We start from the raw sequence: 22,452 nt of genomic DNA on the forward strand, positions 1-22,452 counted from the left end.
CAGTAAGAAGTCTCCTTCAGTGATCCAAGAGGTGATGGCTTAAACCAGGGTTTTAGCAATGGTGGGGGTGAGAACTGTTTGGATTCTCAGTATTTTTTAAAGTAGAGCTGACTAATTTAATTTGGAGTATAAGAGAGGGAGGAATCAATGATGACTCCCAAGGTTTTTGGCCAGAGGAACTGGAAGGATGGGGTTGCCATTTATTGAAATGAGGAAATCTACAGGCAGAACAGGTTTAGGGGAGGCTGACGGTAGTGTTGGATTAGGAATTCAGTTTTGAATATGTTAAGTTTCAGATGCCTATTAGATATCTACATGGAGAGGTCAAGTGGGCAATTATGTATATGAGTTTGGAGTTCAACTCATTATACATATATGGGTTGGAGATAGAAATTTGGGAGTTATCAGCATGTAGAACCCACTGTTATACTGACAGTGGGACCAGAACCTGAAGAGAAAAGGTAGACAAATCACCAATTTTTAAAATAAACTTTTTATTTTGGGATAATTTTAGATTTACACAAAAATTGCACTGATAGTACAGCGTTTCTATGTGCCCTTCACCCATTTCCCCTTAATACTAACATCTTATGTGACGAAGGTACCTTGCTGTGAACTGAAGTCCAGGCTTTGTGTTTCACCAGTTTAAAATAACTAATTGTAATGTAAGATGGAAGTTTAGAAACATTTTATGAATCATCCTTATAAGTTTTTGACTTCATTTTCTTCTCCCTTTACAGAACTAATGGCTGAAGAGTAAATCAACATGGCAACTATGGTTCCACCAGTGAAACTGAAATGGCTTGAACACCTCAACAGCTCTTGGATTACAGAGGACAGTGAATCTATTGCTACAAGAGAAGGGGTTGCTGTTCTGTATTCTAAACTGGTCAGCAATAAGGAAGTAGTACCTTTGCCCCAACAAGTTTTGTGCCTCAAAGGACCACAGTTGCCAGACTTTGAACGTGAGTCTCTTTCAAGCGATGAGCAGGACCACTATTTGGATGCCCTTCTGAGCAGCCAGCTGGCCCTAGCGAAGATGGTGTGTTCAGATTCCCCATTTGCTGGGGCCCTTCGGAAACGACTGCTTGTGCTCCAGCGTGTGTTTTATGCACTTTCTAATAAATACCATGACAAAGGCAAAGTGAAACAGCAGCAGCCTTCTCCAGAGAGCAGCTCTGGGTCTGCAGATGTCCATTCTGTGAGTGAGCGGCCCCGGTCCAGCACTGATGCACTTATAGAAATGGGCGTCCGAACTGGTCTAAGTTTACTATTTGCACTTCTGAGACAAAGTTGGATGATGCCTGTGTCGGGACCTGGTCTCAGTCTTTGTAACGACGTTATTCATACTGCAATTGAAGTCGTGAGCTCTTTGCCACCATTATCTTTAGCAAATGAAAGCAAGATTCCTCCGATGGGCTTGGACTGCTTATCACAAGTAACAACATTTCTTAAAGGAGTAACTATTCCCAATTCTGGGGCAGACACTTTAGGTCGGAGGTTAGCTTCTGAGTTGCTGCTTGGTTTAGCAGCTCAGCGAGGCTCTTTGCGGTATCTTCTTGAATGGATAGAAATGGCATTGGGGGCTTCAGCAGTTGTAAATTCCATGGAGAAAAGCAAATTACTATCAAGCCAAGAAGGAATGATCAGCTTTGACTGCTTTATGACGATATTAATGCAGATGAGGCGTTCTTTGGTATGTATTATAAATCTCAACTTTAAAATTCTTACCTAACGATTCTGGGAGAAGTCAACCCAGCTTTTAATGAATTTGTAGTAATAGTGAATGATTTTAGAGTTCTACTGGTGATTGTTAGGTTAGTTAAATGTTTTATATGCTTTGAGTAGAGAAGCTTTTCTACATGTTGATGTGAATATGGAATTCAAGGGCAAGCTAGTTGATACAGTATTAAGACCACTGGATCGGGAGTCAGAATTTTAGTTTTAGTTTTCTGGCTTATGTGAACTTGGGAAATTCATCTAACTTTTCTGTGTTGTAGTAAACTCATATGTAATACTGTAAAGTGTTAAGAAACATGGGTTCTAGAGACCAATAGCGTCAGATGCTATTGCTTACTGTGCAAGAAGGAATCATAAAAATAAAATTCAATTAAATAATCATTTCTTTCCCCTAAAAGCAATCTGAGATTTAATTAAATTCAACCTAATGTACGCCTGTGGTGACTTTGGGTGACTTTGACTACTATACGCCCTAGGCAGTGGGGAATCACTGAAGCAATTGTAAGTAGAGTGAAGCCAGATAGCAAGAAAATAAATGGACTCCATCCAGTCTTAGGTCCTTGTCTAAATATCTTTAAAGGACAAGTATGAACAAATAAAAGGTAGTATGTGATTTTCAACAGTAGGTAGTTAAGAGAAAGGTAATTAAATGAAGACCTGTGAAACCACAAATTTGTTATTTTTAATTTCTATTTCATCTTTGGGCCATTGAGCGTCCTATGATGTTAACAATGTATACATTTAATGTGCTATATTTTTCAAAATTTAGTTCTTTAGAAAATGCCGTTTATTATTATTACTATTATTATTCAGTATGTTTACAAAACACATTAAGAATTCTGTGTAAAATGGGTTTTAGAGATGTCTTTAATCCTCATTGACTGGGACAAGTCTCTTACCTATTGACTTTTTGAGAAGAACAGAAATCAATGACAGTCACTGCAGATAGTGTTTGAAGGATATTTTATTGGTTTCTTATTTTTAAATTTAGCAAGAATTTATTAAAGACTGCCTGTATTTTCTTTCTCAGTGTACATGATGCAAAATACTAATAATTACTGCAACCAGTTTTGAGTTATTACAATGTATACTAGAAACTGTACTAAGTGTATTTTATATATAACTTCAATTAATCTTCTCAGTTCTAAATAATACAGGCATTATTTATGTCTAAGGATAAGGAAACTTATCTTTAAGTCACATCACCAGTAAGTGATGGATCTGGATTTAAACCCAGGTCTGTCTGTTATAAAAACTATGCAGTTTTCAACATTTTTCTCCATACTGTAGAAAGGCATAAAAAAGGGATTGTGGTGGCCCTGGTGCCAGCTCCTCAGAAGGGACAGCAGGCTGCTCCTCGTCTGATTTGGTTTGCTGATCACTATCGGTGCTTTAAATGACGGAGCCACAGATTACAATTGTGCTTCACAGAAGCGCTCCACAGCTAATGATGGAATTTGCGGAGGCTCTGCCCCAATTGTTTGCTGATATAGCAACACCTTGTATGTCTAAAGACTAGTTAATTTTGAACACTCAGTTTATGGTATGATTCAGACCTACAAATGGCTCTCTAAAGTCTTACGACTCAAAGTCTGAGTCTCAGACAAGCAGCATTCACCTGGGAGCTTAAGAAACACAGGGTCTCAGGCTCCTGTCTGTATTTACTGAACCAGAATCTGGATTTTAATAAGATCTTCAGATAATTCATGTCTATTTTAAAATTTGAGAAGCACCACCTTAAATAATTAGAAAGAAAAATTGTTGGCAGGGGCAGGTTAGTACCTGCTGACCTAGCAATAAATAGCCAACAGGTTCATTTCTTTCATGACTTGGGAATTGTGTTAATTAAAATAGTTGGAATTGATAAGATCATATTGTGAGAGTTGGATGGGTCTTACAGGGTACCTAGGCCAACCACCAGTAGAGGATATACTTTTCTGTGGTAGATCTGCCAGGTGATCATCATGAAAATCTTTATATTCTAAATACAGTATCCTTTGAAATAAAGCCACTGATGAAAATCTTGCAATTAATTTAGTATTGATAAATCAATGAAAGAAAGCGCTTGACATTTGGGATCTAAAGACTTAAGGATATGGGAATTTGAGGGAACAATGAAGATCAAGTTTGCTTTCTGGTTTACCATTTATCAGTGCGAGAATGATTCCTGGCGATAGCCATTGGGCCCTAGTGGAGACTAAGCATTTAGTCCCAGAGAGGTGTTATGGTTCCTCAGCTGTGCTAGGAGAAAGGTGCTTTGTTGCTAGTGTAGTCAGGTAGCTACAGGAACTGACTTATGATAGCACCTTGGTTGTGCTGAAACTAAGACGGGAGAGCCAGACTTTCTGCTCTGCTCAGGGTCACCACTCAAGTCGGCGATGTTCTCCTTGCCTGTATCCTTGGGGCAGATGGGCAAGGCAGCCCCAAGGGAGCAGAGTATTTCCTGGAACCTGATTTATGGGATATATTTGGCAAAATTCTGACTCCTTGACTGTTTCTGGGTCCAGCCCTGTGACCCTTAGAATAAATCACTATTTAATAAGGTAATCAGTGAGACATTGGCACTTAATTTACTGTTTCACACTGTAGCCAAATCTTTTATAACATTTTTATGTAAAAGTTGGTTTCATGACCTAATGTTTGGATTTGATCTTAATGCACAAAATCATATAAACAGTTCTTCAATTGTTTTTGTGGACTAGCTAACTGATTTTAATACATCCATATGTCTCTCTTCCTCCCAACCTGTATCCCACAATGTTTACTTACAGGGTTCATCTGCTGATCGGAGTCAGTGGAGGGAACCCACCAGAACCTCTGATGGCTTGTGCTCGCTCTATGAGGCAGCTTTGTGTCTCTTTGAAGAGGTATGTAGTAATCGTGGCTTTTACATTACAAAGTACTTTGTGTTAAAATGCTACAGCATTATTTATCCCTTTAAAATAATCCGTTCAACCTCTGGAAAGGATGCCAAAGAAAGTGGCATCAGTGGTTGCCTCTAGAAAGTGAAGCTGGAGTGTCTGGCGTCAGGGATGAGGAGACACACTTTTCAGTGTTTACCTTTTCATTCATTTTGAACTTTGTATCGTGCAGGTGACTGTAAGTTTTAAAAATATATTATTAAATAAAATGGATATCAAAAGACATACAAACAAATGTATGGTTTAATGAATTATCATTGAAAAAACTTTCCTTCTAATCTGTACGCAGATAAAGAAATAAAGCTTGTCAGCCACTCTAGAAGCCGTTTCATGTTCTGGCCATAACTCTTTTGCTTCTACTCTAAGTAACCACTATCCTGACTTTTAGGGTACAGATGCTCCTCAACTTATGATGGGCTTACGTCCCAGTAAACCCACTGTAAGTTTAAAATATTGTTAAGTCGAAAATGCGTTTAATACACCTAAGCTGCCAGATGTCATAGCTTAGCCTGGCCTGCCTTACATTTGCTGAGAACACTTACGTTAGCTTACACTTAGACAAAATCATCTAACACAAAAACTTTTATAATGAAGTGTTGAATATCTCATGTTTATTATGGGTATCACTTTTGCAGTCAAAAAATTGTAAGTTGAGCCATCGTTAGTTGGGGACTGTCTATAATCACTTTCTTTGTAGTTGTGTCACACAGGTTTGCATCCCTAGACACTAGTTCAGTCTTGCTCATTAAAAGAAAAAAGTCTTAAATCTCTTAATCTATAAATTCCCATTCTTTTTTTTTTTTTTTTCCTTTTCTTTCAGTGTATTTGTTCAGGAACCTGGGTTTTTTTAGGCTGTAGAATTGCCCACAATCTGGATTTTGCTGATTGATTACTCATAATCCAGTTCAGCCTGTCCTGTGTTTCTTGCAAATTGGCCTGTAGATCTGGAGACTTGATGGGTCTCCGGTTTGATCGCTTTGGCAAGACTGTGTGTGGTGTTGTGATCCCCCATCAGGTTTCGTATGGTTGTCTCTCTTCATGGTGTTAGCAACCCTTGGTGCTTAATGACTAGATCTATTAATTCATTCGTGGTTGGGTGCAAAATGGTGATATTTTATCATTCCTCTTTCATTTACTAATTAGAATGTTTTTATAAAGAGATGATTTGGTTACTCTGCTCCAGTTCATATAGAAGAAGCAGAATAAATGCTTCACTTTCCCCACCTGACTTTTTTTAACACTGATTTTTACTTACTAGGTTTCAGTTTAATGAATTGGTTTCCTATTATCCTCCAACCTTGACCAATTGATTTCCTTTGAAAAATATCATTATGAACTGATAGATTTAAATCTATTTGACTTTCAATACAATGAATTATTACCTGTAGTGAAGCTCATATTGTTTCTTCTTTGGCCAATAGTCTTTCAGGGTAGTAACCTCTTCAGTGTGGTTCCTAAGTTCTTTTGAAATGGGTCTAATAATCATTGATAGCTTCCTTGCTATCTGATCCATCAATTTGTTCCAGATTCATCTTGTACGTTTCTTGCCCCAGACCTGGAATCCACTAGCTATTTCTCCAAAAAGCCCCTGGTTTCTTTTAGTAGGAAATAGTATTTCAGAACTACAATCAGGACACTAAAAATGCTCATTGCTACTGAGTTGGTATTATAATTTCTAGGCTTTTATAGTGGACAGAGTTAGGGGGAGGGAGAAAAGGAGACAGAGACAGAGACAGAGAGAGAGACACTATTTAAAGCTAAAGTACTTTAGGAGTTGATACTGGTACTTTCCAATTCAGGGCTATAGAATTTTTGCGTAACCTTTTCTGCATTACATTTATATCTCTCTCTTTTCTTCTAAACTAAGAATGCTAATTCTCAAGGATACAAGGATGATAGAATTAGAATATCTTATAATTACTGATTTGTGTTAATCACATATCACACACACATAACACACACACACAACACACACACACACACACACACAGCAGTCCTAAAATTAGACAAACACCACAGTATGGTTACTGAAAATAATTTTTTCATATGCTCCCTCTGTATTTTAATAGTTGTATTATATCTACATAGTCACAGCATACATACTCTGTCTTTGAACCCTCATTTAGTATTAGTTCCACAAATAACTACATATTTAATGCTCACTTTCAGTTTCTGTGTCAATGCCTCCCTATTCTTTTTGGTGGTTTAAAGCTCATTCTCTAGTAGATTCCTCAGTAAAGACTCATAGGGACTAGATTCTCTTAGTTCTTACATGTTAATTGCTGTGCTCTTTATACTTGAAGTCAGTTTTGAGAATGTAAATCTTTGGCTCACATTTTCTTCCTCATCTTAAATATGTTCCTCTATTTTATTCTGGCATAAACCTTTGCTGTCAAAGTCTGAATATAATCTGATTTTTCTTTCCCATATGAGTCATTTTGCTGTCAAAGTCTGAATATAATCTGATTTTTCTTTCCCATATGAGTCATGTGCTTGTTTTGCCAAGAAGCCCAAAGCATCTTTTTTTCTTTAAAGATCAGTTAATTTTGCTAGAATACATCTTGATGTTATTCATTCTGGGTTGATATTCTCGGAGATGTGAGAATTTCAATCTGTGGTTTCAAATCTTTTTTATTTCAGGAAAGTTTTCCTAAATTATAGTTTTTAGTATTTATTCTTTTTATTTGGTTCTTTTTTTTAAGGACCTCTATTACCTGTATGTTGGATCTTTGCCTATCTATAGTATGTCACTTTTTCTTTAATACTTTGTATATCTTCTTCATTTCTATTTCTAAAAGCTTTTCCTTTTTTAAATCTTTTGTTGCTCTTACGATATCTACTGTGTGTATTTATTCTTGGATTCATTCTAGTTTAGTCTTCGTTTCTGAAACAGTTTTTTTTTCTTTTAATTCTGATTCTTGAGTTCTGTTACCTCATTTTTGAGTGTTTCAGATTTGTGGTTTTCTTTCATGTCTTGTATCATTTTCTTACTCCTTTTAGCTTGCTTTGGAATAGGTTACACTTGAATCTGTTCTGTGGGCATTTCCCTTCTAGCATGCTTTTAGGGATGTTATTCTGCCTCTTTTCCCTTTTTTTCTAATTGTAACTTCATAGGGAATTTGATCTTAGTGCTTTTCTGTTGCTTATTTTTATGCGAAATTCATTTTCCTGAACTTTTAGAAAGGGATGGGATTCAGGATAGCTTTAGTAACTCCATATGCTCCCTCCTTTTATTGTTTTTGTGTAACATTAAAGAAACCATGGTGGGTTCCCAGTGTGTTCCCCTCCCCAACTTTTATCTTGACCTTTTCCGTCTTTCCTGTCTGTTGTCTGTATTCTGCTCAATTTTTATTCCATTCCCAGTACTTTCTTCTCAGTGTGGGTGCTCCGTCCTGTAAAGGAATCCTGGCTTGTCAATTTTAAGAGTTCACAAGAGTTAGACTGCTCTGGCTTCTTTTAAACTTCTCATCATGGACCCTTTGTACTTACCTGTTATCAGAGAGGGCAGAGATCTTCCCAGTTGCAACTGCTGTTCTTAGATTGGTTCACTGTTCTTTCCAGTGACTATCTGCTGGTGGTTGTGGGTTTTTCCTGTTCTGAGGTCTGTCAACAGTCTGTTGCTTCCACCTGCACAGATGTCATTACCATGCAGGTTTTGTGTTTGGTGGTGATTTGTCTGCACCTGCTTAGTTTTGGAGTTATTGCAGCTTCCCATGTTGTTTAGTTTGGTTTTGAATATTGAGCATGGGTTTGGAGTTTTGCCTTCCAGTTGCTCTGCGTAGTGATTGAGAATGTTTACAAAACTACATTGCTCCTGCTATTGTCATCTTCTCCGAATCTTACCCAGCCCCTAGTTGTTTTCAAAAAACTTATTTCTAAGCCCTATGAATAGATTTTTTTCCTGCCCCTCTCCTCTTTGGGGGGAGAAGGGAGCTATGATTTTCCTTTTGTCCTGTTATAGTAATAGATTTTTAAATTTAAAAATTCTAACCTGCTTGGATCCATCATCCTCCATTTGTCTCTAGCAAAATTTCAGGTCTTTTATTAGGGACCAGCAGTCTTCCCTTATGCATATTTAGTATGTCCCCAAAACTGTCCTAATGTTCACCAGAAAATATTTCTCTAACATACAAATTATTTTATTGTTTTGAATACTATTTAAAGATTCTAACTAAAATTGCTCTATCCCCTCCTATTTAATGGGTTGGTAATCCAATATATTGACTTTTTAAGAGTCTTCTTTTATTGTTTTGTTTGATTCAGCAAAAAAAACACAACACAACTAAAAGTTAGACAACATATTGACAACAGCTGTAGTCAGAATTAACACCTTTATTACATGGAGTTCATGCAAGTCAATTAAAAATCCGTTAAGCCTTAATAAACAAATGGGCAGAAGTTAGTGGTAAACAAATAGATGGAAAAACTTTAGTTCTGTTCATAATAAGGAAATGTGAAGTTAAAATAATGCATCCTCTTTTTCCCCACTTAAGTTTGCAAAAGAATTAAAAGAACAATACTTGTTATTGGTATGGATGCAGTGAGACTTGTACACTCATATACATCTACTCCTTGGTTAGGGTAAACTGGGGTGGCCTGTGCTTTTGGTGGGGTTAGTGGGGGTTAGGGAGAAGCCTTGATTTTTAAAAAGCGTGAATGGCAACAGATTTTACCATTATATTTAACGCAAATGGTACATAAGCCATGATTTTTATTACTGTCTATGTATATATGTGTGAATGTTGAATTGCTTTGGACCTTTACTGTTTTGAGGACAGCCCTCCTTTGTACATTGCTGGTGATATAATGTTGCAGCATTATTTTTGGAGAGCAGTTTGGTATAGGACATTCCAAGAATCACAAGATTGAGGTCTTTTTTTGGGGGGATATAGTAGTCCCATTTCTGTGGTTCTCTACTAAGGCGGTAATAAAGAATGTAGTAACAGCTATATTCTTAAAAATGGCTTATATTACAAATAAGTAGAAAGAATCTAAATATCCTATCAAAGGAAAGTGGTTAAGTAAAGTGTGATTTTTACATTTGATGGGATATTAACATTTGATGGGTTGAATCATGAAGATTAGATAGATATATGGAAAGTTTTGCATGACTCTTTTGTATCATCGCTTTTATATATCCACTGTGATGGCTATACTAAAGAACATGTATATGCAAAATTCCGGAAGGCCATAGATAATATTGTATTAAGGTGATGGGATTATAATTGGTGGTTTTTTCTACTTTGTTTTTTAACTTTGTTTTTCTATAGTGCTGTTGTGTGCAATAACAAAACTTTTAGTTAAAAAGGCTTGATTGTGTGTCTCCATCTCCCCATTTTTGCCATTTTTATTACTATCTTTTAATGGTTTATTCTACAGTAGTAAATAGTGTAGCCATCTCTGTTTAAGATTGGATGTGTTATTCTTAGGTTATTTGAGCAGTTGAAAGTTTTCGAAGAAGGGAATTCAACAGTAATTTCAGAGAATATTTATAAAAATGTCTACTTTATAAATGACACTTTATTATATGTTTTTAATTTAAATAGGTTTGCAGAATGGCTTCTGATTACTCAAGAACATGTGCTAGCCCAGATAGCATTCAGACTGGTGACGCTCCCATAGTCTCGGAAACCTGTGAGGTGTATGTGTGGGGGAGCAACAGCAGCCATCAGTTGGTGGAAGGCACACAGGAGAAAATCTTACAGCCCAAACTGGCGCCCAGTTTCTCTGACGCTCAGACTGTGAGTTCTCTGCATGTCTTAAAAATTGGTAGATGACAGGGTTTGCTTTAAATAATGTTAAAGAGTTTTTAAAATGAGTGGTGCTTCTTGGTTGTTTCTTATCTAGGTTTTTTCTATGCCATACTGTGCCAGTTTTTTCATTTTAACAGAAAAAAATGTCTTTAGTCCTCCATTTCCCTAGCACTGTTTCCAAGTTTCAAAAAGGTAAATTGGGATCTGGATTTATAAAAAGAATTATGAATGACAACAGACTTACCGTTATATTCAACCCAAATAGTAAATAAGACAAGTGAAAAATGGAATTTCCCCTTTCCCAGGCTGGCATTTCATTTTCTTATTATGACCACATTTTAATATTTTTAGCTACCTTTTGGGCAAGCTAGAACTTTCTATCTCATTATTTTTATTAAAACATATATTTTTTCAAATGAGTTTAGAATATATTTTATGTGGTTCTTGCCATAGTGGACTCTAAGGAATTTATAGGAAAACATGTATTTTATTTGTTGCCCATCACCAATTATAAGAGCAGGCTAAAACATTTTGCTTTATTGTTTCATTGAACCATGATCAGGTCAATGACCTGAAAAGAGAAAATATACTTTAATTTGAGCCTAACAGTAAAGTCAACATGAAAAGACCATGAGTAGTTTTCTTAATTTTCTATATACTTTTAAATTTCTATGAAGATTTATGCCCTATTCTGCTGTTAAAAGACTTTCTTTGAGCTTCTTTGGTAAAACCAGCCTTAAATATTATATTTTGATTCTCACCAAAGCATTTTATATTTACGATTCTTTTTGTGTGCTTATAGATTGAAGCTGGACAATACTGCACTTTTGTCATTTCTACGGATGGCTCTGTCAGAGCTTGTGGTAAAGGCAGCTATGGAAGACTGGGCCTTGGAGATTCTAATAATCAGTCTACTTTAAAAAAACTAACATTTGAGCCTCACAGGTCCATTAAAAAGGTTTCATCTTCTAAAGGATCTGATGGTCACACTTTAGCTTTTACAACAGAAGGAGAAGTCTTCAGTTGGGGAGATGGTGATTATGGAAAACTAGGACATGGAAATAGTTCGACACAGAAATATCCCAAGCTTATTCAGGGCCCTCTGCAGGGAAAGGTATGTGCCTTTTTTTTTTTTTTTTTTTTTGGATTTAGCAATAATTAGATGCATTGGTGCTATAATTGACAATATCTTTCAGATTTTGATGTATTCTCTCTGAAGTTGCCCCAGCCCCCCTCCTCTTTGGTTTGGCTCTGCTTTATGGTTTATAAAACACTTTCATATATATAATTATTATAACAACCTTGTTAAAGTAGTTATTTTCTCATTTCACAGATAAGGAAACTGAATCATCCATTCAACAAATATTTATTTAGTACCTTCCAAGTGCCAGGCAGTGTTTTAGGCATTGGACATAGCAGTGAACAGAACAGACAAGATCCTTGCTGTCATGGAGCTTTAGTCTATGGGATAGAGATAATAAGTAAACAAACATAGCAACTTCAAATAACAGTAAAGAAAAAAACTGAGTATTGTAATAGATACTAACTTGAATAGGTGTTTGTTACAGTAGATGATGAGGTCAGAGGGTTGGTTCTCTTGGAGGAGGTAGCACTTTATCAGAAACCTCACTGAAGCACTTAGCGTGGTTAAGTAACTGGCACAAGGTCATGCACAAATAATTGGCACCATTAGAAACTGAATTTAGATCTCCTCTTCTTATTTCTATTTTACCTTTCTTTAAAGAAGTGATTTTGTAGACTTATATGTATGTATGTAATTATGTGGGTTCCTCCATTTTAAGATTGCATTCTTTCCTTGAAAGTTTTCTTATGTAAAAGTCTTTTCAAGTTTAAATTTTAATTTTACAGCAGAATTACAAGTGGGATACTTTTCCTTCATAGGAGGTTGTCTGACAAGATTGGCTAATCAAATGCATTTTACTTTATTATAACGTTCAGTATTTTAACTTAGACATCAACCCCCAAAGTACATTCCACTGGACAACATCAGGGGATTCTTGATAAGATGTTGAATATGGGCTCTACGGAACTTCAGATGAATATTATTTGAACTCGTATTTTCCTAGCCTTCCTAGCGCCTTCTTTCTTCCTTAATTTCAATTCTTTTTAACTTTCTTTACTTAAAATCCTTTTAATGTTTCATTTTGTAATGGAAACATTGCCAATTAAAAATAGTATGAATGTCATGAAGGAAAAAATATCCCCAAAAATAAATTAATAATTTACAGATAGAAATTTCCTAAGTTCTTAATATATTATTCAGAACTATGTGAAGTACATAGTATTTTTAATTGAATCTAAAGTTTGAATTTTCTAGTGAGTTCTAATTTTTGAAATTGAAGAGACTAGAGAGAGAAAAGACATGGAGTTATTAGCGTAGTTATTTTTTCTGTGTGTTCTTTTTTCAGTAGTGATTTTCATCAGTGTTGATAGGTATGAGTGGCCCCCAAATTATGTTGCTATATACCCTTATCCCCCTGATTCTATTAATTAATTGTATAGCTACTTGAGGGTAAAGAGATACTGTCAGGAGTTTGATATAAGTTTATATACTGCTTGGATCTTTCTGCCTTGGTAATAATAGTCAATGTGTTTCTGAGAGTTATTTCTATTATGTAATGAGTTTTTCTTGATTAGCAAGGATTAGAGGTTTTATGTTAACATTATATTTTAAAACTTTTTCATTGTTCCATGAATGTTTAGACCCTTCCAACTGTTCGAGTAAAGACTTGAGTGGTGATATAATATTCTTGCAAATGATTAGATTGATGTATTTGTGTGTGTGTGTGTGGGGGTGCCTGCTAGTCTTTGCATTGCCTTCGTATGAATTCAGAAGAGTTGTCCTCTCCTCTGGGTGGAAGCCAGGGTTCGTGGTTTGGCAAATAGAGAGCATATAGCCCGTGCTCTGAAATACAGAGCACGGGCTATATTTCAGCACGTTCTTGACCCTTTAGCCAGGCACGTTGGTCCTGGGCACATCCACAACTATACATGACAATTCCTGGATGAGTGGGAAATATGAGCATCTCTGAAGTCTCTGTGTATAGGATCTAGTATGAACTATATGTTTTAGTGTCTTCGTGTTCATCAAATTCACTTTGTGTGCAATGCAGGTAGTTGTTTGTGTGTCGGCTGGCTACAGACATAGTGCTGCTGTCACAGAGGATGGTGAATTATACACATGGGGTGAAGGAGACTTTGGACGATTAGGTAAGATTTTTTTAAATGGAAATTATTCTCACAGAAAAATAGAAATGGTGATGGTTACTGAGAAACAGTGAGACTAGAATTAACAGGCCAAAGGTTGTCATTTATTTCATTAGTTTTAAGTTAAGAGGAAGATAAGTTTATATAGAGAAGACCTAGATTCTGGTGCTGAAATTTAAAATATAATTAAATCTAGCAAGCATTTACTAAGTTTGTACTAAAGGAGGCACTGCAGGATTTCAGGGATAGGTACCATCGTGATCCTGAAGTGTATGGGTAATGAAAACAAGTCTACACAAGCATGATACGAGACAGTATTAGATAAGTGCTGTGATAGGAGCATAAATAGAATGTTGTAATGATTCATTGAAGGGACTGGGTATCTCAGTAAGATTGGATAAGAAGATGTTAGAAATGATTCTGTTTTTCATATTTAATTGCACTTAAAAATACTTAATTCTATTACTACCTTGTAACGTATATTCTGTCTGTGAAGTAATAACTAAAGAAAAAGAGTTAACAGCATTATTTCTTTTTTATTGTGTGTGTTCTATCCAAGGTCACGGTGACAGTAATAGCCGTAACATTCCAACGTTAGTCAAAGACATTAGCAATGTAGGAGAGGTTTCTTGTGGCAGTTCACATACTATTGCTTTATCTAAAGATGGGAGAACCGTGTGGTCTTTTGGAGGAGGAGACAATGGTATGTAAACATTATTTATTGATAGCTTTAGCCTTTTTTTCTTGAGTTTTTTTTTTTAAAATATTTTTCAGTTACACATGCCTAGTGTAGAAAAATCCCAATACAGATGACAGAAATTTAAAAAATTAAAATGGACTGTTTCTACAAATATTGCTATAGCCATTGTTAAGACTTTGGTGATAGACATCTAAGTATATATGCATTTATACAAATACAGAGGGTGCCAGAAAATGTATGCACATTTTAAGAAAGGAAAACTGTATTAAAATTGTAATACTCAATATATACCGAAAACGAATGCAAGTCACATTTGACTTCTGCAATTATAAGAGGTGCTCAAAGTGGTTACCATCAGCAACCAGACACGTCTGGATGACCAAAGTGTGCACTTGTATACATTTTTTTGGCATCCCTGGTATGTACATACTTGGCTACAGATGTCTCTATAAAAAACAAAGCAGACCCATATTTACCATAGATATTATTTTATAGCCTGCAGGTTTTTATCTAACCGTATTTTATGATTATCTTTGTATGTTGACAAGCATGGCCCTGCATTTTTCCTTTAAATGACTAAAAATAGTCTTTCATGTGATTGTAGCCCAACTTATAAAACGAATTTATTGTTGAGTATCTAGAGGGTTTCCAGTTTTTTTCAGTATTAAAAACAATACAATGAATGTTGTTTTATCCACTTTACGTAGTACCAACAATGTGAGACTGCTCACTTCCCCATATCCCTCAACAACACTGAGTATTAAAATGAAGATGATTTTTAAAATAATTTTAATAGTAAAAATGGTATCATTTAATTTGTATTTCCTTGATTCTTAGTAAGGTTGAATTTATGTGTTGTTGGCCATTTGTTTTGCTTCTTTAGTGATTTACCAAGTGTTTTATTTCATGAATTATTAAGTCTTTTCAAAAAATAAAAACAGTTATATTCACATGTACTCTAATATAGGACCTGCTTATTTTATCAGCAAATTTCATATTAGAAATATGACCATTAAAGGAAAGACAGAAAATTAGTTTTCCATATCTCCCGTAAAGTGGTTTTAATTGCTTGAAATTAAGATTCAGAGGATATTAGTTGTCGGTTGTTTCTTACAAACAAAAACATTCATTTGTTAAATCCTCTGCTGTTGGAAACTTAGAGCTTTCCATAGCTGTCAGGTTAGTAACAGAAATATTAGCATTATTTGTCAACTTAAATACTTAGAAAAAGAATAGAGATTGTTTAAAACAAGTAAATTGTTTAACTTGAGTATGTTTGTATTTATAGGCAAACTTGGCCATGGCGATACCAACAGAGTGTACAAACCTAAAGTTATTGAAGCTTTACAAGGAATGTTCATTCGCAAAGTTTGTGCTGGGAGCCAGTCTTCACTTGCTTTGACATCAACAGGGCAGGTAGGACCAAGGGAGGAGCATAAAAGGCTGATTGGAGTATTTCCGAGGGTGGGGTGACTAAAAAGTAATAATTGTATTTAAATTTTAGAGTTAAAATACATTTTAAATGCCGTCTACTGAAATGAAATGTTTTCTCCTGTTTGAAGAACTAGAGTATTTGAGAAAGAACCAGGTTTTCTGACCTGGCCTATGTGACCCAGATAAACGTACCCTCAGTCCCCTGTTGTTTTGTATTAAGATAGTTTTATAAAATCTTTCAGTACTTAGCACCCCTTAAACATTTTCCTATAAACCATGGAGAGTGGGAGAAAGCGAGACTAGATCTTGCTGGAACCAGTGATATGAACTAAGAAGGCAAGAAAGTGATCAAAAGAGGGTGAACATTTCCATATGGAAAATAATCTGAGAGGGTTCCTGAGAAGGTTAGTCAGGCTTAGGATGGTCAGAATTTTACAATCCCTTTATAAACTTTTGCGTACATATTTTGACTTCCCTCTTTTGTTGGTGATAGAGAGGGTCTGGGTATGGTGATAGGATGATAGTAATTTCCCCCTTAAATCCCTCAGTGAAAAAGTGAACTGACCGCCCATTCTCTCACATACAGGAATACATTGTGTGCCAGGCTGTGGTATAAAAATGTTTTCTGACTAATCCACAAGGCAGATGAGCAGCAAAGCTGAAATTAGCATATAATTTAATTATTTTTTGAGAGACCGGAATGCCTTGTGTCCTAAAAAATCTAACTCAAACTATTCACCACCTTGTATTTCATTGTATTACCGTGTCTCCCCAAAATAAGACCAGATCTTATATTAATTTTTGCTCCAAAAGATGCATTCGGGCTTATGTTCAGGGGATGTCCTCCTGAAAAATCATGCTAGGGCTTATTTTCCGGTTAGGTCTTATTTTCGGGGAAACACGGTAGTCTGGTTACAATGCTGGTTGCTGCCTTAAAACTTAAAACTTCTCTTTTACATCTTTCTTACTATGGGTTTTGTGCTAAGAATCCATGAATTGAAGCCAGAAGATGCTCACTTGTTTGATGTATACTCGCAGGCAAATCACAGACCTCTCTTGAGCATCGTGCTTCTTTTGTATAAGAGGCGTATTAATTTCTGCTTTGCTTACAAATGATCATAAAGGATAATTATTTGAATTGAAAGTGTCTATAAATTATCAAGGACTGTTCAACTATTAGTTGCTAATAATAACAATAAATTCATTGTATTGAATTCCAAAAGAACATGTAAATTATTTCCTATATGGAATAGTTGTATCATAAGTATACTGAGTTATGTAAAATCAAATGCCGGGGGTGCCAAAAAAATGTATGCAAGTGGACACTTTGGTCAGTGCTGCTCAAGCAGTAGTTCGCCGTAATCAGAAGTGTCTGGATGCTGATGGTAACCACTTTGAGCACCTCTTGTAATTGCAGAAGTCAAATGTGACTTGTATTCATCTTTTGTTGTTGGTATATATTGAGTAGTACAATTTTAATCCAGTTTTCCTTTCTTAAAATGTGCAAACATTTTTTTTTTTTGGCACCCTCTGTATATATTCTTAGAAAAAAATAAAGTGAGAGAGAAATACTTTTAAATGGTAAGGTGGGTCTATTTACCGTTATACTTGCTGAGCATGAAATAAAGATCAACAGCTGCTTTTTTCCCCCACAGTTCATCTCTGCCCTCAGGCCTCTTCACTGCTAACTTCCCACCATATTAAGTGTGATTCTTAATGTTTAAAAATACATTATATATTTTTTATATAACAAGGTCCCTAAATGCAAGCCAAAGGAACACTGTAAGAGCAAACCCTAGCTATGTGGGTCTTTCTGAGTGATGGTACTATATTGTACTTAATGAGTGATTTCAGAGGTATTCAATGACATTGATTATATATTTTTTCACCTTATTTGTCTTTAGTTCCTAACTCCTCCTAACAAATGCCTGTCTTGTACTAGAATTGTATGGTATTCTATACTTTTCTTAAGTTCTCTGGCAACTGGTACAAGTATTTGCTCTTCATTTTTGGCTGAATAGGTTTAATCTTTTTGGTTTTTTTTTTGAGGTTTAACCTTCTAAGAGTCTTTCCTGAAATAATTGCAAGACAGAAAAACTTCCCAAACTTGATGACATAAGGATACGAGTCTATAATGTTACCAAAACCTATTGAAGGAAAAAAAAAATCAGCCAGTGTGCTGATTGTTTTGATTTTGGGTTGCCAAATTGACCTTCATTAATTCTTTTATATTCCTCTTTTCTTCACCTCATCTTTTCCTCGAGCACCTTAAATCAGTCAGTGGTTGTTTTCGTATTGATTAGGAAAGAACGTAGATGTTCGAAGAGAACTATCTTGACTATTGCTTCACATGGCCCTCTTTGTGAGTGGTAATTAAAATTGTTACAACAATGAGGTGAGGTAGTTTTAACTAAATCATAAACGTCAGTTGTGTGATTTATATAATTTATTTTATACGATCACATCTTGGTCTAATCGACCAAGAAATATTTATTGACACTTTCAGAGTAAGAAACATGTAAAGGAGAATTTTTAAGATAGCAGCAGTATTTCCAAACTGCTAAGATTGGGTAACTATAACAATGCAAGCCAATTAGTAGCTTTGGCAGAATCTCTCAGAAGATCATTCCATTTTTTTCTATGAACGATTATTTTTCTTGACAGATCAGCTATTTGTCTGCTTATACAATGAACATTAAAAAACAGCAAAATAAATCACTGTGAAAATCTTTAAAATAATCAAAACTAAATATTTCTAACAACAGAAAGTTATTATTTAGTATCAAACTACACTGTTATTTATGGTATTTATTCCTAATATCTCAGGATATTATGTGCATTGTATTTCTGTTTATTTCAGGTCTATGCTTGGGGCTGTGGAGCTTGTCTAGGTTGTGGTTCTTCAGAAGCTACTGCTTTGAGACCCAAGCTTATTGAAGAACTGGCTACCACAAGAATAGTTGATATTTCTATTGGAGACAGTCATTGTTTGGCTCTTTCTCATGGTAAAATCCTTTGTTTTTAAAGAAATAGTATTAATGATCACTTTCCATAAATACATAACTTTTAAATTGGGCTTTTCTTTTGATTTTGTGTTTTGTTTTTAGATAATGAAGTTTATGCCTGGGGCAATAATTCCATGGGGCAGTGTGGCCAAGGAAATTCCACAGGTCCTATTACTAAACCAAAGAAAGTGAGTGGCTTAGATGGCATAGCTATCCAGCAGATCTCAGCTGGAACGTCACATAGTCTGGCATGGACTGCTCTTCCTAGGGACAGGTAAGAGTGCCCATATTAAAAATTCTAGTGTTTTAATAGGAGCAGAAACACCAGCGATAACAGAAATAACTGTACTTTGTTCATAGAATGCCCTTCTGAACATTTCTCGTATTGGTTTTCTACAATAATAGAAATGACATCTAGATTTCTTTCTATTTGAATGTTGAGGTTAAATATGTTTTATAAGCATGAAATTATACCCTGTATTTAAGATATTTTCTTAATTAAAGTATCTTCTAAATATTTTGAATTCTTCTCTGTCTCTAGATACTGATTTTAAAAATTAAATGTCTGCATATCAAGAAGAAGTTAAAATAATCACAGTTAGAACTAGGCTTTATTGATTTAAACAGTTGATTGCCTCAGTGTCCTTTATCTGGTAGGTTTTTTGGAAAATAGTGGCCATACTTTTAAATAAAAGAATTACTTTTGGCAGCAATTTAGCTTTTTCCTAAAGTGATAATCAGATCTTTTTAGATAAACAGATAGGTGGTTTTCAGCCAGTATTAGGAGATTGAATTTTAAGGAATTTGGGGATTGTTTCAGATATTTTCGGATGTGTGTGGGCTAATTTACAACTTAGACTGTGTTATACAGTTGACCCTTGAACAACACAGGTTTGAACTGTGCCAGTCCACTTACACTTGTATTTTTTTCTGTAAATATATAGTCTGCCCTCTGTATCTTCAGGTTTCAAATGTATAGATTCAACCAAGTGCAGATCAAAAACAGTATGTATTTCCCATCTGCGGTTGGGAATCTGGAAGTGGGGGCCTGACTGTATGCCGTTTTTTGTGCCATTTTATACAGGGACATGAGCATCTGGATTTGAGTACGGGGTGTTTCTTGGGACCAATCCTCTGCAGATATTGAGGGACAACTGTGGTTAAGTTTTTGGGGATTCAGAAGTTTTATGTGGATTTTCACATGCGCCGGGGGAGGGGGTGGTTAGTGCCTCTAACTTGTGTGTTGTTCAAGGGTCAACTGTGTTTGCTTTTTAGACCTTTGATTCAGATGGGCTTTATTATGACATTCTAACCAATTAAAATCATTTATAGATAATTACCCTCCAAAACAAAAGCCAAAAATATAATAACTTGAATATAAACAATTTGTTGTTAGTATTAAATCTGTAACTTCCCACTTTGTTTGTAGGTAGTTGGTTCCCAAGATCTTAAAAAAATCCTCACAAGATCTTTTAGGAGTTTTTCTTTTAATAGATGTCAGTATATCACTCTATAGAATCAGGCTATTTTTCTGAATATGAAATATACATTTTGTAGATCCTTAGAACCAGAAGGGGCTATAATAGATCACGTGGCTCAGCCCTCTGCCTTCAGGTGAGTGAATATCCAAACCTTCCACCTCAGGTGGTCGTTACATGTTTTTCTTTTGAAGAACTCTAGGGATGGCAAATTCTTGTCTTCCTCAGTTGCTGAAATGAAGGGTTCTATCACCTTCATAATCAGGAAGGTCTTCTGCGTATCTTCTTGAAATCTTTCAGTGTTAGTAATGGTTTAGTTTTTGTTTTTGATCATGTGTGAAAAGTTCACGGTAAGGGTGTGTCATGATTTTCTCATGCTTTCATCTAGACAAGTGGTCGCATGGCACCGACCTTACTGCGTAGATCTTGAAGAGAGTACCTTCTCTCACCTGCGCTCTTTTCTTGAGAGATACTGTGAGAAAATAAACAGTGAGGTCCCCCCACTCCCTTTCCCTTCATCAAGGTATGTTACATGTATGTATGTTTGTGGGTATGTGCATGCATGTCTGTTCATTGCTCATTCTGAGTTTTGACTTACTTATTTTCTTGTTTGATTTTCCCCTCAGTTATATGAAACTTCTTTATAATCTAAAAAAGAGCTAAACTTAGATCCTTGTTGATAATAATCTTTTGGGAGAGTTATCCATCATTTCACCAATCACGTTTTAAAAATTACTGTTAGTTATAATTTGACAAAATTTTTAAAGAGAGAAAAAAAATGTTACCCAAATTGGAAAGCACGTGCTCTTTTTTGTTCCAGAAATTCACAGCAGATTATTTGGTTTCAGGGAACACCACAATTTCCTCAAGCTGTGCCTGAAGCTGCTTTCAAATCACCTAGCTCTTGCACTTGCGGGAGGAGTAGCTACCAGCATTCTTGGGAGACAGGCAGGTCCACTTCGAAATTTGCTCTTCAGACTGATGGACTCAACTGTCCCAGATGAAATCCAAGAGGTAAGAGGATAGGACTCTTGAATCTTTATCTCAGGCCACATCTTTCCCTGAGGTTGTAGCTCATAAATTCAACTCTATATTGAAAAATTTTAATTGGATGTTCTTTCCCCTATTCCTATTTTCGTGGCGGGAATAAATGTTTTTGGTTAACCATCCTTTAAGTGAAAGGTCAGATATCGTTTCTGAGAACTTTTTCATTCCTTGCTGTCCTGACAGGTTAGGTTTCTCTCGTATGTGTTCTCATCATATCCCTTTGTATTGTAGTTGTCTATTTACAAGCGTGCCTGTCTTTCTCCACCAAAAGATGAATTCTGAGCACAAGGACTCAGTTTTATTTTTTAATATGGTAAAATACGTATAACATAAAATTTATCATCTTAACGATTTTTAAGTGTACAGTTCAGTGGTGTTAAATACATTCGTGATACTGTACAACCATCACCACCATCCATCTCCATTACTCTTCATTTTATAAAAATTTAAATTCTATATCCATTAAACAATAACTCCCCATTCTCCTCTCCCTCCAGCCCCTGGCATCTACCATTCTACGTTTTGTCTCTATGATTTTTGACATTCTTAACTATGTCATATAACTGGAATCATGCACTGTTTGTCTTTTTGTGACTGGCTGATTTCACTTAGCATAATGTCCTCAAGGTTCATCCATGGTGTAGCATATGGCAGTATTTCTTTCCTTTTTAAGGCTGGATAATCTTCTGTTGTATGTATATACCACATTTTGCTTATCCACTCATCTGTAATTTTTATGACCTTGGATTAGGCACTGGTTCCTTAGGTACGACAACCAAAGCACAAACAACCAAAGAAAGAGGTAAATTGGACTTCATCAAAATTAAAAACATTTATGTTTCAAAGGACATTATCGAGAAAATGAAAACGCAGCTCACAGAAGGGGATAAACATTTGTAAATCATGTCTGATAAGCTTCTAGTTTCCAGAATATATAAAGGATTTTTGCAGTTCAACAATTTATAAAAACAAAACCAATTTAAAAAATGAGCAAAGAATCTGAGTAGACATGTTGCTGCAGAAGATGTACATATGGTCAATAAACACATGAAAAAAATGTTCTATATCACGAGTCAGTGGGGAAATGCAAATCAAAACCACATGCGCTACTGCTTCATACCCACTAAATGGCTATAATCAAAAAGA

At 35.6% G+C, this 22,452-nt stretch overlaps 1 protein-coding gene across 20 annotated transcripts in view; it reads left to right on the forward strand.

Annotated features, from left to right (window-relative positions):
- The window catches only part of HERC1 (HECT and RLD domain containing E3 ubiquitin protein ligase family member 1), a 170,647-nt gene that overhangs the window by 40,561 nt on the left and 107,634 nt on the right, over positions 1-22,452 (forward strand). For 11 of the 20 annotated variants that reach the window (XM_019755324.2, XM_019755330.2, XM_074327595.1 and 8 more), the window contains exons 2-13: positions 741-1,696; positions 4,512-4,607; positions 10,208-10,402; positions 11,217-11,528; positions 13,549-13,645; positions 14,202-14,345; positions 15,631-15,758; positions 18,637-18,781; positions 18,884-19,055; positions 20,339-20,395; positions 20,648-20,782; positions 21,108-21,273. In XM_019755324.2, the coding sequence (XP_019610883.2) occupies positions 767-1,696; positions 4,512-4,607; positions 10,208-10,402; positions 11,217-11,528; positions 13,549-13,645; positions 14,202-14,345; positions 15,631-15,758; positions 18,637-18,781; positions 18,884-19,055; positions 20,339-20,395; positions 20,648-20,782; positions 21,108-21,273 (2,577 nt within the window). In that variant the 5' untranslated portion in view covers positions 741-766. The remainder of the gene's footprint in view (positions 1-740; positions 1,697-4,511; positions 4,608-10,207; positions 10,403-11,216; positions 11,529-13,548; positions 13,646-14,201; positions 14,346-15,630; positions 15,759-18,636; positions 18,782-18,883; positions 19,056-20,338; positions 20,396-20,647; positions 20,783-21,107; positions 21,274-22,452) is intronic. The other 9 variants (XM_019755331.2, XM_074327598.1, XM_074327600.1 and 6 more) reach the window with 1 other exon arrangement.

The sequence above is a fragment of the Rhinolophus sinicus genome, linkage group LG03, assembly GCF_036562045.2.
Source record: "Rhinolophus sinicus isolate RSC01 linkage group LG03, ASM3656204v1, whole genome shotgun sequence".
NCBI lineage: Eukaryota > Metazoa > Chordata > Mammalia > Chiroptera > Rhinolophidae > Rhinolophus > Rhinolophus sinicus.